At 49.5% G+C, this 14,286-nt stretch overlaps 2 protein-coding genes across 9 annotated transcripts; both read left to right on the top strand.

The window, feature by feature from the left end:
* The first annotated feature begins 528 nt into the window (after positions 1 to 528).
* arfip2b (ADP-ribosylation factor interacting protein 2b) lies at positions 529 to 7,676 on the top strand. 7 transcript variants are annotated; one of them, XM_019872255.1, is made up of 10 exons: positions 529 to 849; positions 1,914 to 2,024; positions 3,167 to 3,223; positions 4,009 to 4,117; positions 4,749 to 4,805; positions 4,987 to 5,111; positions 5,575 to 5,796; positions 6,480 to 6,637; positions 6,713 to 6,887; positions 6,998 to 7,676. In XM_019872255.1, the coding sequence occupies exons 2-10, from the start codon at positions 1,926 to 1,928 to the stop codon at positions 7,151 to 7,153; spliced, it is 1,158 nt and encodes a 385-aa protein (XP_019727814.1). In that variant the 5' UTR covers positions 529 to 849; positions 1,914 to 1,925; the 3' UTR covers positions 7,154 to 7,676. The 7 variants fall into 7 exon arrangements, with proteins under 7 accessions (XP_019727814.1, XP_019727806.1, XP_019727820.1 ...); XM_019872247.1 differs by having other exon boundaries at positions 532 to 849; positions 1,921 to 2,024; XM_019872261.1 differs by having other exon boundaries at positions 534 to 849; positions 1,921 to 2,024; positions 3,167 to 3,199.
* Positions 7,677 to 9,165: 1,489 nt separating this feature from the next.
* On the top strand, positions 9,166 to 14,273 carry LOC109517055 (FH2 domain-containing protein 1-like). 2 transcript variants are annotated; one of them, XM_019871970.1, is made up of 13 exons: positions 9,166 to 9,337; positions 9,805 to 9,910; positions 10,009 to 10,373; positions 10,493 to 10,554; positions 10,905 to 11,010; positions 11,080 to 11,165; positions 11,235 to 11,335; positions 11,421 to 11,491; positions 11,573 to 11,680; positions 11,770 to 11,840; positions 11,918 to 12,035; positions 12,756 to 12,920; positions 13,373 to 14,273. In XM_019871970.1, exons 3-13 carry the CDS (start codon positions 10,035 to 10,037, stop codon positions 14,066 to 14,068), a joined length of 1,923 nt encoding a protein of 640 aa, XP_019727529.1. In that variant the 5' UTR covers positions 9,166 to 9,337; positions 9,805 to 9,910; positions 10,009 to 10,034; the 3' UTR covers positions 14,069 to 14,273. The 2 variants fall into 2 exon arrangements, with proteins under 2 accessions (XP_019727529.1, XP_019727520.1); XM_019871961.1 differs by lacking the exon at positions 9,805 to 9,910.
* The last annotated feature ends 13 nt before the right edge of the window (positions 14,274 to 14,286 follow it).

Raw genomic sequence — 14,286 nt, 5'->3', positions numbered from 1 at the left:
TCCCCCGCCAACTGCCTGAAGACAGCTGGGATAGGCTCCAGAACCCCCGCGACCCTTGTGAGGATAAAGCGGATCGGAAAATGGATGGATGGATGGCTTTTGACTCAATATGAGACTTGATTTTTCGTTGAACTGTTTTCGTGCTTTCTACTGTCGTCGTTATTAATTTATTTTTTTTCTTGTTTGTTGTTGAATGAATGAATTTTGCTTCGTGGACAGCACTTTGGATCCGGCGCTGGTTGTTTGCTCTGAAAATGCATTTGAGTTGAGTAACTTGACCACAGGAGGGCAGTGTCGTGCCATAATGATAAGGTCCTTCTCTTGACAAAGTCCAGTATTTGTTCGAAGCATTTATTTGGGGCTTTTTTCAGGTCCGAAGATTACACATGACATCTAATACATCCAATATATGAATCTTGCAAAATTATTTTTTTTATTCTATGAAATAATTGGTCAATTTACTCCTCGCACCCCAAACGCGGAGGGCCACTTGATGACGATTATTCACGGCTGCCCAGCGACTGACTTCCTGTAGCCGAAAAATAAAAGCTTTGACCACAAGTCACTTCCGCCGTTGAATATTTTGTCGTCTTCTTCCGCTTCTCCTCTTCCTTCTTTCTTGGCTGCTCAAAGTCAGCCAGCAGGAACCCGATTGCCGCGCCTCACCAGCAAAAACAACAATCATCCTTTTGTACCGTCATGTCGTCCAAATTTCCTCCCATCGGTTTGTGCTCGTTGTAGCCAAAGACACGTTCGCCGGAGATGCTTCGTTGTGGCCGCTAGCAGCTTGTTAGCCTGCCCGCTGGCATTCGGGGGAGCAGCACGACCGGACCGCAAACTCCGGGAAGGGTAATTCCCGCGATTCTTTTTTTATTTTTATCTGTATTTATTTATTTTTATTTGCATGCACACGTCGACACGTTTTGAGTTGGCCGACTACTCTCGAGTGTGTCAGCCGGGTGACGCTACAACTTGAAATCGGGCCTTTCTAAGATTAAAATCAACAAGCTAATAACCGTGTTTTGACTCAAGCCGTTGTTGGCACGATGTATTTGAATGTGAGCGAATATTTGAATGTGAGCGGAGCTGCGGAATCGCGTCACTGACACGAATAAAGGTTTCCGTGTTCGCACCTGAGCGGCTGCACCTGCCATATGGTACCTGAAGCCGACGAGTCATCGTGAATTTGCCGGAGTTTAACGTCCGTTTGCAACAATGTTTCTGCGCTTTCTTGATTTGTGCGGTTCAAAGGTCCACGTGTAGTGAATTTGTGTTTTTGAATGTTCATCTTTGAGCTCTCAGCGTAAAGTGACTCTACATACGTTTCAACGGGATGAATGCGCGTAACAACGCGGTGATGTTAAAAAAATAAATAAAAGATAACGTGGGTGACGTTGCAAAAAAAAAAAAGTTGTCCATCTTTAATACTACACCTTGGATTGCCGCTTTGAATACCATTTGAACGTCCGTGTTTACACGGCAACTGACGTGTGTCGTGTGGAGACCACAAAATGGCGTCTTTTGGTGTCAAATGACAACAAAACGGGTAAGTCAATTTCAACAAAAAAAAACCTCTACCCTTTAAATAACGTTTTAGACTACAGGTGTCAAAGTCAAGGCCCGGGGGCCAGATCTGGCCCGCCACATCAGTTTATGTGGCCTAAAAAAGTAAATCAATATCCGACCTTATCGTGTTCAACTTTACACGTTCAATCTTGAGGCGGCGTATTGGGGGAAAAAGGCCAAGATCAATGCCTGATATCGATACTCAACCGTCTCTAGTGGAAAATACCTGACGCCATGAGAACAGACCAGTACTTTGGATTGGTGCAAATGGATATGCACCGACGCGTGGGTTTTGGGTGCCAACGGTGATGTTGTGGCATGTTGTATGTTTTTTTTTTTTCTGTCCATCCCAAGGCGTCATGTCGGACGGCATCATGAGCAAAGCGGCCACCATGGAGATCCCCATCAACAGCAATGGCAACACGGGCGCGCTAGCGGAGGACGACGGCCTGGAGCAGGTATGCAGCGTCACGCCACCTCATTTGCATCGCCGCCACCTCCGCGCTCGGGAGCTGCCATTGTCTGCTGCGCCGAGATGGCGGTTTTGGTGTTTTGCTCTTCTCAGGCTGCAGTGTGAAGACACAAAAAGTTCAAGTTGGGACTCAAATGCGTGTGACAAGTGTCAGTGAGGTTGTTTCAGAAGATGCCTGATAATTAATTCACTCGGGAGTCTTTTGTTTGCGCTGAATGAAAGGGTTGCGCTCACTTGAGATCGTCAAGGTAGTTCTGCTCATTGAAGGGAGTTCGAGATGTTTGTGTCCGGGGGATCTTCCGTGTTGCTTTGGTTAGGCTCCGAAATCCTGATTGTATCAAGCCTAGTCTCAGGTGCTTCTCGAGATTTCAAAAGGCTCTGGTGCATCAAGATTGGTTTCAGGCGTCCGTATGAGTGAAGATGCTTGAAGGCGGTTTTGGTGGTGCAGCGCCGTCCAGGTGCTTCACGTCAGTCCATCTGTTTTGGGTCTGGCCAGAGTTGTCCCCATGCTACAAGTGTTGAGATTGCAAAGCTGATTTCAGGTTGGCCAGCCAAATTGACATTATGAAGAAGACTTCAGGTTGTTCGGGTGAGTTGGAGCCGTTGGAGGTGGTGCACGCCCTGGACAAGCACACATGCAAGTTCCTGGACAAAATGTTGACGGTTGCTTGTTTGCTCACTCAACTCTGTGTGTGTGTGTGTGTGTGTGTGTGTGTGTGTGTGTGTGTGTGTGTGTGTGTGTGTGTGTGTGAGAGAGCGCGTGAGCTGTGTGCTTACTGGGAGATAGCAACGGTCACCATAGCAACAGCAATTCGCAGCAACATGGCTTTGTGCTCACATATCAGATTGTCTGCAGTGAAAGCCCCTTGCCGACGTGGAGTGTGTGTGTGTGTGTGTGTGTGTGTGTGTGTGTGTGTGTGTGTGTGTGCGTGCGCGGGCTTCCATGCATGTAAAGATCACGTGAATCACATTTGCCGCCGTGGCAAGCGCTCTTAATGCCCACATGTAAGTTGTCCCCGCTGCGCGTCACATCTTGCGTTGACTTTCTTTGGCATCGTGTTGATTTCAGTCCTGTTGTGTTTTTTTTTTCCTTTTTGTCCACGTTTGTTTGTGGTGGTCTGTGTGCAGGCGACGAGGCGGCAGTGGCGTTTAGATGAGAAGGTAGGAAGCGGCCCAGGCGCCGGGGTGAGCGGACGTTTGCGTGCCCTTTTGTGTGTTTGGGTGGCGCTTGCGGTGCGCCGCCGCGCCCTCCCCTCCCTGCTGTCACCCGAGTGACTTTTTGAATGTGCTACTAATGCCGTAACGCTGATCGCGTGGCGAAGGGATGGAAACTTTCCGTGAGAACGATGAAAATGGAAAGGCGTCGTCGCATGGGAGAGATCCCACGTCTGTCTGCGTAGGTCAGGATTAGGCTCAAACGGATTTTCTGAAGTTCCAAAGACTCGAGTCGTGCCTCCTCCGTCGTGGGCGGCCGTTGCCATTACGTTTCGGAGCGCCGCCGCAATAAGTGAAATCCGCAGTATAGCCGACGCCCGAGTGACGTGACTCCTGAGGAATGTTTTTCGAGCGTCGTATGACGTTGACTCCTCTTCAACAAAATAGTTGTTTTCATTCTTTTTCTTTCAAATCAATCTCAAACTCAATCATGTGCTGCCATCGAGTGGTTGACAGTGGAATTGCACCCAAATAAGCAGGAGGTTTAAAAAAAAAATCTGAATGGCTTAACCAGGAAGACCCCCCGCCCCCCCCCCACACACACACACACTTCACTTTTTTTTTTTTTAGCTTTACGATACACCTGACTTATCTCAAAGGCCGTTCGAGCAACTTGTGTCTTCCTCGACCTTTACTTAACCTTCCTAACGTCGTCCGCTAATGAATAATCGTCTCTGAAGTAATGTTCATCTAATCTAATCCTTCCGCGCTATCCGCTAACCCCCCGCACCCCCCCCCCTTTTTGGCATCTGCAGGACCTGCAGCAGGTGATGGCGTCGGGTCCAAACCTCAACGAGACCAGCATTGTGTCGGGCGGTTACGGCGGCACGGCGGAGGGCATCATCCCCACCGGATCCATCAAAGGTCGCGACCGCGCCGGCCTCGCTCGCCGTGCGACGGGCCCGACGGTTCGGAAAAGGGCCCGTCGGGCCGAATTTGATCAATGCAACAATCTCGGTTCTGTATGCGTTTGGTCGCTACTTGCACTCAGCTGTTGTGCTGCCGAGGCAGGCAGCCCGATTTTTTTTTTTTTTTTTTTTTTAAAGCATGAAATAGAATTGAGTTTGGGACCCTTGAAAGAAAACAGAAAAATAAGTTAAGCGTTCAACGAAAGAAACAAAAACAAACCACCTCTGCGTCCACAACGCAGAGGCCCAATTAATTTGCTGCCTCAACGGGCTGTCCCATTGTTCCATCCATGGGAAAACTTGTGTTGCGGGACCTTTGAGAACCAAGTCCAAGAAGTTCCTTGTAAAGCCCCTGGTGTGCAAATCTCAGTTTGCTTCCGTCAAATTTGAAACATGAATTAAACGGGAAGAAACATTTCAAACAAACGTTGATTGTCGATATGTCCAAAGAGTCGCGGTGCCCCGAGGAGGAGGCGAAATTAGTCGTGAACGTCGTCGGCCTGCAGCCCATTCGCATTCAGAGCGAACGACTGGTCGCTTCGCTGGCCACCTCGCTGTGTCCGTGCTAACATTTGTGTGTCTCTCAGGGCCGGCTGTGCGCTACAACCCCGACTTTAACAAACGGATCCCAGTCACAGGACTAGGTTTACACCTTTGTTGTTGTTTTTTTTTTTTTTTTTCCACCTGCTCTAAAATGTAAACAACCTGAAAGCTTCAGTGTTGCTTCCTGTCAGTTTCATGCTCTTGGCGCGTTTGTTCTGTCCTGAGAAAGTTTGGTTTCCTCTGGCTTGGGCGTGACTTTTTGTCTCTTGGCGCCACCCGCAGGTCCCAGCATGCAACAGAGCGGCAGCAGCTCGTCCGTGGCGGCGGCGGCGGCGGAGGAGGCCACGCGAGGCGTGGCAGTGGAGAAGCTGGAGACGGTCAAGAAGTGGGGTCTCAACACTTATAAGGTACCAAGCTGTAGTCACGTCCAAAGTTTTCTCCTTGGGTTTTCCAAAGTGGTAGCTGCCTTGACGGGCTGCACTATATTTCTGATCATGAAGCACATTTTGGTGCGGGCGCCTTAAAAACACCCTACCTAATAGCTTACTTCTTTGGAAATATTGAGAGCGCACATATGACTCACAGAGGTCCAATTAATTTCGACACTCAACGGGTTGCCCAATGTTTCAAACTTGAAATTTGAGGCAATGTTGAGTGCGGAACATTAAACGACAAACAAAATTCCTTCTGTGTGTGAGTATGCCTGTCACATACGCTATACTGCTACAAAGCAATTAGTAGATTGCCTAGACGGGCCGCCAGTTATTTCATTCATGAAGTGGCAGGATCCTGCCTGAACGGGCTGCCCTCGGCTGTATTCAAACACGATATTCAGATTGCCTTCATTTGATTTCTTTCTTGACTTTTTAGTGCACCAAGCAGATGATCTCGGAGCGTTTTGGGCGGGGCTCGCGGACCGTGGACCTGGAGCTGGAGGCCCAGATCGAGCTGCTGCGGGACACCAAGCGCAAATACGGGAGCGTGCTGCGACTGGCCCGAGCGCTGACCAATCATTTCTACAACATGGTGCAGACGCAGCACGCGCTGGGAGACGCCTTCGCCGACCTCAGTCAGAAGTCGCCGGAGCTTCGGGTGACGACTGCAAAAGAAACAACTGAATGTGCTCAATGTGTAGACATGTGCACCGCAAAGGCCGCGTAGTTTGCCGCCTAAATGGGCTGCCCAAATCATGAAGCCACATCATTCAAAATCAAATCAAAACAAAATATTGTCATAGATGGATCAATAGATAGCTTGTCCAGAGCATCGGCAAATACTTTTCTGCCTCAACAGGCTGCCCTTTGGTCCGAATCAGGTTTGAGTGAGGACCATCAAAAATGAAATTAGTTGTGAACACTTGAGATCCAGAACATATACAACACGTGCCCGACTCGTTTTATGCCCCAACAGATTCTGTATCAAGAAGTAAACATCGCGGCAGATAACCAACCCGTTTGCTGCTTAAACAGGCTGCTGGTGTCGTCTAATAAAGTACGAAGCAGTTCATGAACACAGTTGCTTGTGCAGGAGCATGAAAAACCAAACCGAAAATGTAAAAAAAACCCAAATCTTTGTAAATATGCCCACAGCGGCTAGCGCACCGATGCCTAGCATAGTTTGCTGTCTAAACGGGTAACACAATAAGTTCGGTAACAACGTGAACGGCCGCCATAGTTGAGTGCGGCAGCGTTCAAATCTGAACCAAGTCCCTTGTCAATCCAGCTTCATCCCGTAATTTGAATCGTGGTTCCGTAATATCATACCCGTCTCTGCAGGACGAGTTCGGCTACAACGCCGAGACCCAGAAGCTGCTGTGCAGGAACGGCGAGACTCTGCTGGGCGCCATCAACTTCTTTGTGTCCAGCATCAACACGTTGGTTAACAAGACCATGGAGGACACGCTCATGACCATCAAGATGTATGAAAACGCCAGGTAAAAAAAAAACAAACCAAATACTCCCAAAGTTGCGCCTTTTTGGGGCCAAAACTTTACAAAGTGGCCCCTCAGGTTGGAATTCGACGCATACCGGTCGGACCTGGAGGAGCTGAGCTTGGGGCCTCGGGACGCGGCGGCCACGGCCCGCATCGACGCCGCGCAGCAGCAGTACCAAGTCCAGAAGGACAAGTACGAGCGACTGCGCTCCGACGTCACCATCAAACTCAGGTTCCTGGAGGAGAACAAGGTCGGTCCATCATCGGGAGGGAAATTGGGTGAGTGACGCAGCGGTTGGAAGGCAACGCATTCAATGAGTTTGCCCTTTTGTCTGCTTGCTTGTGGCCCCCCCTGCCCCAGGTGAAGGTGATGCACAAGCAGCTTTTGCTCTTCCACAACGCCATCTCGGCGTACTTCGCCGGCAACCAGCAGCAGCTGGAGCAAACGCTCGAGCGCTTCAACGTCAAGTTGAATCCGCCCGGAGCCGACAAGCCGTCCTGGCTGGAGGAGCCCTGAGGATGTACCTAAATCCTAAACCCTGCCCCGTCCGAGCCCCGTAGAGGAAGCCAAGCCTGCCCGACGGGTCCACAAAAGCAAGTGGCCCACTTTCCCGCAAGCTTCTAATCGTGCGTTTCGACTCCTCTGCTTTGATGTTGAGCCAACGGCCTGAACGCCATCAAAGCGCCACCCAATCAAAATGGAGGCCACGTCTCCAATCAATGTACATGGCAAATTTTTACTGGAATTTTTTTTTTTTTTCCCCGGGGTGTCCATTATGGGCAAGACTCGACGGACGTGCCAGTTTATGGACCAAGCCACTTTGTTCTCGTCTTTCTCTGTTTGAAGGCTTCACAGCCACGAGGAGGAGCAACTGTGACTGACTACCTGACACTTTGCCAACCTTCCTTAAGCCAGCGTGCCGATTTGATGCCAGAAATGGCTCATGGTGACAAAAAAATATATATATGAATCAGTGAAGCCCCTTTTATCGCAACGTTAGCGTGGCGATTTCACGCCAGAAATGGCTCACATTGACAAATAAAAAAAAGTGAGTACAGTAAACCCCCTTTAGCGCAGCGTTGCGCTTATCTCTTTATTTATTGAAGTTGGCGACCAAACACCAGTCAGTTAAACACGTCATATTGAAACGGCAAAGGCGTAGTTATTCTCACAAGGCAGCGAGATGTAAGATGTGACACGCCATAAACATGCTCATGGAAGTTAGCATAGGTAGCGTCGAAATTAGCGTTCAATAATTGGCGCGTCTGTGCCAAAAAATGCTCACAGGGGACCGCCGTTACGTGTGCGGCGTTGGGAAGAGTCAACATACTCTCATAAACCTTTTTAAATGCCATCGGGAACGAAATGTTTCGAAAACAATCGAGAATGCTGAGAAAAATAATCGGAACAAAACAAGGAATTTATAAACCTTTTTAAATGCCATCGGGAACGAAATGTTCAGAAAAACAATCGAGAATGCTGAAAAAAAATAATCGGAACAAAACAAGGAATTACGTTTAAAAAAATAAATACGCTGGGCAACGTTTCCCAGCCACAGTTCCGATAAGTAAATTCTTGAATGCCGAAGCGCAAATAGCGCAAGGGTTCCGACGTACACTGTTCTGTAGATACCAGAAGATGGCGCCAAAGCAACACTGATCACTTTATGGGGGTGAATTGAGTCAATTGCAGAAAATAACCGAGGAGACATTCCACCCAAAATAGATCCACACTTGAAAATGTCAAACTGCGATTGCGTTGGCGTCCACTCTTTTCACACACACACACACACACACACACACACACACACACACATAGCAGCAGGAGCAACGGCAATCTAGTGAATAAGCATTTCTATGTTCTGCCTGTCTCTCTCCGTCACCGGCATAGATGGCAGCACAACAGGTGGGAATCACCCAATCGTAACACTATTTGGACGCCGTGTAGCGTCAACCCGAAATTTCGAGCTCGCATCGCAATCGGTCACCCGGTCGACACTCTACCGATTCCATGGCCATTTGTATTGATTTGAATGCGTTGATAACGTCTCTCTGACAGCGATATCCTCAAATTTGCAACCGGGGCATGTCATTTCTGAACGCACCCAAAGAGTTCACGGAGTTCTATTTTCTTGGTGTATGTTGGGGTCGGAAGTGATTCCTCGCGGTCAAGGCTGATCCTCGGAAATAATAAAAGAAGCGAGTCATTTTCAAATCTTCCAACTTGTGTGTGTGTGTGTTTGAATGATGAAAATAAATAAACATCCTAAAGTGCATGTGCACAGTATTACATTTACATTTTTTTGGTGTGCGCATGTCAACATTAAGCCAAATTCACCCGGCACATACCTTTGTTGACAATTGACACTCGACACTTGTCATTAGGCGGTCTTTCAGACTTTTAAACCAATAAAAGGCTGTTCTCGACGACAGGGGCGGAGACTCGATATCGGATTGGTGGAAACTCTTCCTACACCTGCGCGTGCTTCCGTATTTTGTGACGATTTTTCAGTGATAACGTCAGGGGAATCTGATTGGTTGGACGCGCCATTTCGGGCCTACCGCCGACGAGGAATCCGATTGGCCGAGACGAGTCCTACACCTGTGCGTTTTCCTCGCGGCAAACTTCACACCTGGCTTACTTCACCAAATGACGGCGCCATTCGGACGTGGTGGCCTGCTGCGTTTGTCAAATATTAAGGTGAGTCGTGTTGAAAGCGTCGTGACGCTCCGAGCAACGTGATACCAAACCGCTTTGTATGCAAAATCAAGAGACAATCGCAGTGGAGTCTGATGGCAGAGGAATATGTTTTGGTCGCCTGTTTGTCTTCAGCGTGGGGAAGTCGATGGGCAGAACGCGTCTTTGACAATATATTGTTTTTTAAGTTCAGCTAACAAGTAATGTAATTAAGTCCAAAGAGCAACGGCACAATTAAACGATAAAAAAAAACACCACCAACAACACTTCCTAGTTTGGTCTGTCGCATGTCAGAATATCGTGAAAAATGTTGTTCACTGTTCTCCAAAGTGAAAGCAGAAGTCTTTTTGATGAAACGCGGAAGGTCATGGAGTTGCAATGATGAATGCTTTCTCCGATCATCAAATTACGGAAAAGGACTCAAATCATTGTTGGTCGCAGCGCTAAAAGAAATCAGCCTACTTTCACAGGAGTATGATCATTCTCAGCCAAAATGTTGCTGTCGAGCAGCTGAAATTCCCAACATGTGGACAATTTGAAGCGAAACGAGATCCTTAATCGATGATCACACTTGTGGTGGGTTAAATTTGATACTCGATCGGTTGCCGATACACCTCAAATGAAATGTTGAATTGTCAAGAGCGCCTCATGCTGAAATCAACTCCGATTTGTAGCTCTGGCCCTACTGCGGCGGAAAGTGATGGAGGCATCACAGATCTCCCCGGCGCAACCTTTTCCTCCTCCTGCGCCTCCTCTGCCGCCGCCGCCCCCTGCGCTTTCTCGTCTCCTGCCTCCGCCGCCCTCGTTGCAGCGGCGCTCCATGAAAAAGCTCAACTGGGACACCATCCCCAACCAGCGCGTGCTGGGCAAAGTCAACGTGTGGACGTCGGCGCTGCCCCCCAGAGAGCTGGTGCTGGACACTCACAGCATGGACGAGCTCTTCAGCCACGTGGACCGGCGGGCCCAGAGCAGGGCCGGCTTCGGGAGACCACGCCGCGGCGGCAGTGGCAGCGCTGACGTCCGCCCGTCGCAGCCTCAGGTGGGAAGTTCTCCAACAAGGGAAGTGTTGAGTTCCGCACCACAGTTCCCCTTCCCCCAGCCCACAGCCAAAAAAAGAACAACAACAAAAAAACGTCCAGTGATGGTTTTTGTCTTCAGGTGAGCATTCTGGACGCCAAAAAGAGCATGAACATTGGCATCTTCCTCCGACATTTTAAGAGGTGAGACGGGAAAAGCCGGGGTTCCCCCCATGTGCTGCTTTAACATCCAAGTTGAATTCATCGCTCATCTCAAATCATCTTTTGCCATTGTGATGAATGCAAATGCCATTCGGCTCTTCTCGCCTCAAGCCAGGAGGAACGAATTCACGCGCTTCCCAAATACGCACGGTCATGCAAAACGTGACGCGGCTTTAGCGTTGACTTCCCCCTCGGTGACCATCGTGCTCGCGTGCGGTCCAAATGCCAAAAAACGCACAAATCTGAGAAGCGTTGACCAAAATGTGTAACAAAAAAATAACACAACGCTCGGTGAAAAATACAAGGGTATTGACCGGCGGCTCCCCCTGCAGGCCGGCGGCGGAAATGCTGGAGGACATCGTCCGGGCCGAGTGGCGCGGCGGCGCCGACGGCGGCAAATTGACGGAGCTGTGCAAGCTGCTGCCCGAGGAAAGCGAGGTAGCGCGCGTGCGTCTGAGCTCGAAAGTTGGCGGTGGCCCTCATCGGCGCTCGTGCAACCGGTCGCAGGTGAAGCGGCTGCTGTCCTTCAGCGGGAACCCGTCGCTCTTATCCGAGGCCGATCGCTTCATGGTGCAGCTGGTCAAGGTGCCGCGGTGAGTAAACCATCGAGAAATACAAGACTTTTCCCTTCTAGAAAAATGTGCTTGCGCTAACCGTCGTAGCTACGAGGAGCTGCTGAAGACCATGGTCCTGCGCCAGGAGTTCTCGCCTCTCATGGAGGAGGCGAGCAAGTCGCTGGCGGTCATGATCCAAGCGGCGAACGGTACGCATGCGAGTGTGAGGCTAGGCTAGGCTAGCTACCTCCTATTAGCTAGTGCTCATCAAACGCGTGTCCCCCACCCGCGCAGAGCTGCTGGACTGCGACAAGCTTCACGCCGTCATCCGCCTGGTGTTGAAAGCCGGCAATTACATGAACGCTGTGGGTATTTCCTCGCTTTTGCCCTTTGGCTCGTCATACTTGCGTGTGATTGGACGCCGACCCGACGATTTGGCCACGCAGGGCGGCTACAGCGCCGACGCCATCGGCTTCAGGATGACGTCGCTGCTCAAACTGGCTGACACCAAGGCCAACAAGCCGGCCGTCAACCTCCTCCACTATGTCGCCAAGGTCAACAAAACAACTTTTTAATCACTATTTTTTCTTTGTTTTTTTTTTTAATCCACCACCACCACCATTTTCTTTTTTTGTGAAACTAGCAAGCGGAGGACATTGATGCCGACCTGCTGACCTTTCCCAGCCAGCTGGAGCACATAGGAACGGCAGCCAGGTACCATTTATGTGCATCTATATTGTTGTTGTTCTGATTAGATTGTTTGTGTACTTGTGTGAACGTGGCGTAAGTAGAGTGTGCCAAGAAGAGGTGCTGGCGGACTTGGAGAGACAAGTGAAGAAGCTCAAGGAGGTCAAACTGTGCGCCAGCAGACATCCCCACCTCCACCGGCAGATGGCGCCCTTCCTCAAGGTACCTCTCTCGCCTTCCGAGCCGCACCGAAACGTGCAAAGCAGGAAGTACAGGACAGAGATGTCAAAAAAAAGTTTAAAAAATATATATATTTATACAGAAAGAAGTTGTGATGGTATGAATAGAATAAAATCTTAGCTTTTCAAGACAAGAAGAAGTAAAAACGCTTACTAATGTCAAAAAAGACTCCTTTTTAAGAAAAAAAATGACAGATTTTCAGTTAAAAAGTTGCAAAGGAAAAAGATTTTTCTATTTAGGGGGGACAAACAGTTATATTACAATGAGTGTATAGTTACTTTTTTGCCCACGGGTTTCTTTTTCGAAAAAGCAAAGTGAGACATTTTCCTGATACAATGATTTATTTGCCTCAACCAAAAATCCAAATCAATTTTTTAACCCCCAGAAAAGAAGTTATAATGCAGCAACAGACATGTATTTTTCAGAATGTTGTGTTAAAAAAAAATGTCATGACAACAAAGTCGTGTTTTTTCAGGGATGCATTTATTTTAAATTGGATGACATTGATGTCATTTTCAATTTCTTGAGGATTTTGGGGGAGGCAGGGAAAACGTCATGGCAATATAACATTAACAACATTGTGATCTTCAAAAATAAAGAACTACAGAGAAAAAAAAACCCTTTCCAAGACATTTATTTTGGGGGGTATTTTTTTTCTGTTGTGCGCTGCATGGCAAACGCTCACCACGTTGTGTCTTGCAGCGATGCGACGACGAGCTTTGCCAGGTCAAGTCGTTGCTGCACGAGCTGGACGTGTTGAGTTTTGCCGTGGCCGAGTTCTTTTGCGAGGACCCTCAAAACTTCAAGCTGGAGGAATGCTGCGCCATCTTCCACTCCTTCTGCCGTCGCTTCGTCGCTGCCGTGCAGGTGCGCAACGTCAGGCCTGAAATGCGACAAATCTACGATGCCAGCACAGAAATGAATGTTATGCTCACATTCAAGTGGGGAGGGGGGGGGCGTATCTTTTTGATCTTTCCAAATCCAACAAAAAACACTTTTTGGCGGCATGAAATGTCATGCTCGTGGGAAGACTGAGTTCGGATAATCCCAAAGAAATGATTTTACGCAACACCATGACAAAAGGTGCACATGAAGTGCAGGTTTTATTTTTGTCCGCTTGCGTCGCCAAAAAGTGAACTCGTGAAATCCTGCCACATAGAGAATAACGTCCCGCAAAATGATGCATATACAATTTAAAAAACAAAAAAAAAATCCATGACACAACGTGACTGCAGAAACGGCTGACTTGCAGCGGTCGCGTTGACGCATTTCGACCGCACAAGCCGCCAAACCAGAAAATGTTTTCTTCCCAACCGAAGGAGAATCGTGAGCGCGAGGCGGCTGAGCGGCGTCGTAAGAGCAGGGAGAGCGTCCGCCTGCCCGCCAAACGCTCCCCCGCTCCCCCGGCCCCGCACTCCAGCCTGGAGTCGGCCTTGCACAGCTTCCTGTCCGCCCCCTCCAAGGGAGCCTCCGCCGGCAGGTCCCGGAAGAACTCCCGTTCCCCTGCGCCGCCGGAGCGTCCCCCCGGGAACCAGGAAACGGCGCAGGAGAGTCCCGAGAAGAAACACGCCAAAGTCGACGAGGACGGCGAGAAAAGTCCCTCCACCCCTCGGCCCAGAACCAGAGACGTTTTCTTCGCCAACAACGGCGACGTGGGCTCACCGTGGACCATCCTGAGCCCGCTGACGTGCTCCCGGCAGCGGCGACGAGGCGCTTCGGACGCCGAAGGGCCTGACGACGGCGTGTGGGAAAGCACATCCGGAGGTCCTCGGGGCCGCTCGGCGTCGGCAGGCTCCGCACGCCCGCAGCTGCCGCCACTGCCCACCGCCGCCGCCGCCTTCCGACTGGGGACTTTGTTCCAGAGGGCCGCCACCCAACGCTCGTATTCGTCCGGCGCCGCGCCGGCCGGTGTCGGGAATCCCGCCGGCTCTTTTGGCTTCATTTCCTTCTTCAGACGCTTCGGAGGAAAAAGGGAGGCGGAGGAGGAGCCCGGCCTGAGAGGACGAGACACTTGAGGCTGTTTTGTGTGATTTTTTTTTTTTTTTTAATTTAAATAAAATCTAATTCCAATTCTTGTTTTTGAAATGACAACTGGGAACTTGTCTTGGACATTTTGGGGGTCAGTCAGCACTAAGAAATGCCCTTTCTTTCATATTCCATTTTGTTGAATGTCCTCCTTTTCTGTCTTTGTGTACAATAAATGACAAATTGCTACCTTTTTACATGCCTCTGC

This window comes from Hippocampus comes, unplaced genomic scaffold, assembly GCF_001891065.2.
Source record: "Hippocampus comes isolate QL1 unplaced genomic scaffold, H_comes_QL1_v1.1 scaffold33, whole genome shotgun sequence".
Classification (NCBI taxonomy): domain Eukaryota; kingdom Metazoa; phylum Chordata; class Actinopteri; order Syngnathiformes; family Syngnathidae; genus Hippocampus; species Hippocampus comes.
Note: the sequence above shows the minus strand (reverse complement) of the source record. Positions and strands in the feature narration are given on the sequence as shown.

Excerpts from the sequence above, each read along its gene's own strand:
- arfip2b (XM_019872255.1), top strand. The coding sequence starts at position 1,926 with ATGTCGGACGGCATCATGAGCAAAGCGGCCACCATGGAGATCCCCATC. Across the intron at positions 3,224-4,008 it reads GAAGCGGCCCAGGCGCCGGG|GACCTGCAGCAGGTGATGGC; the intron begins GTGAGCGGACGT and ends TGGCATCTGCAG. Across the intron at positions 4,806-4,986 it reads GATCCCAGTCACAGGACTAG|GTCCCAGCATGCAACAGAGC; the intron begins GTTTACACCTTT and ends CGCCACCCGCAG.
- LOC109517055 (XM_019871961.1), top strand. The coding sequence starts at position 10,035 with ATGGAGGCATCACAGATCTCCCCGGCGCAACCTTTTCCTCCTCCTGCG. Across the intron at positions 10,555-10,904 it reads TTCCTCCGACATTTTAAGAG|GCCGGCGGCGGAAATGCTGG; the intron begins GTGAGACGGGAA and ends CTCCCCCTGCAG. Across the intron at positions 11,681-11,769 it reads TCCTCCACTATGTCGCCAAG|CAAGCGGAGGACATTGATGC; the intron begins GTCAACAAAACA and ends TTGTGAAACTAG.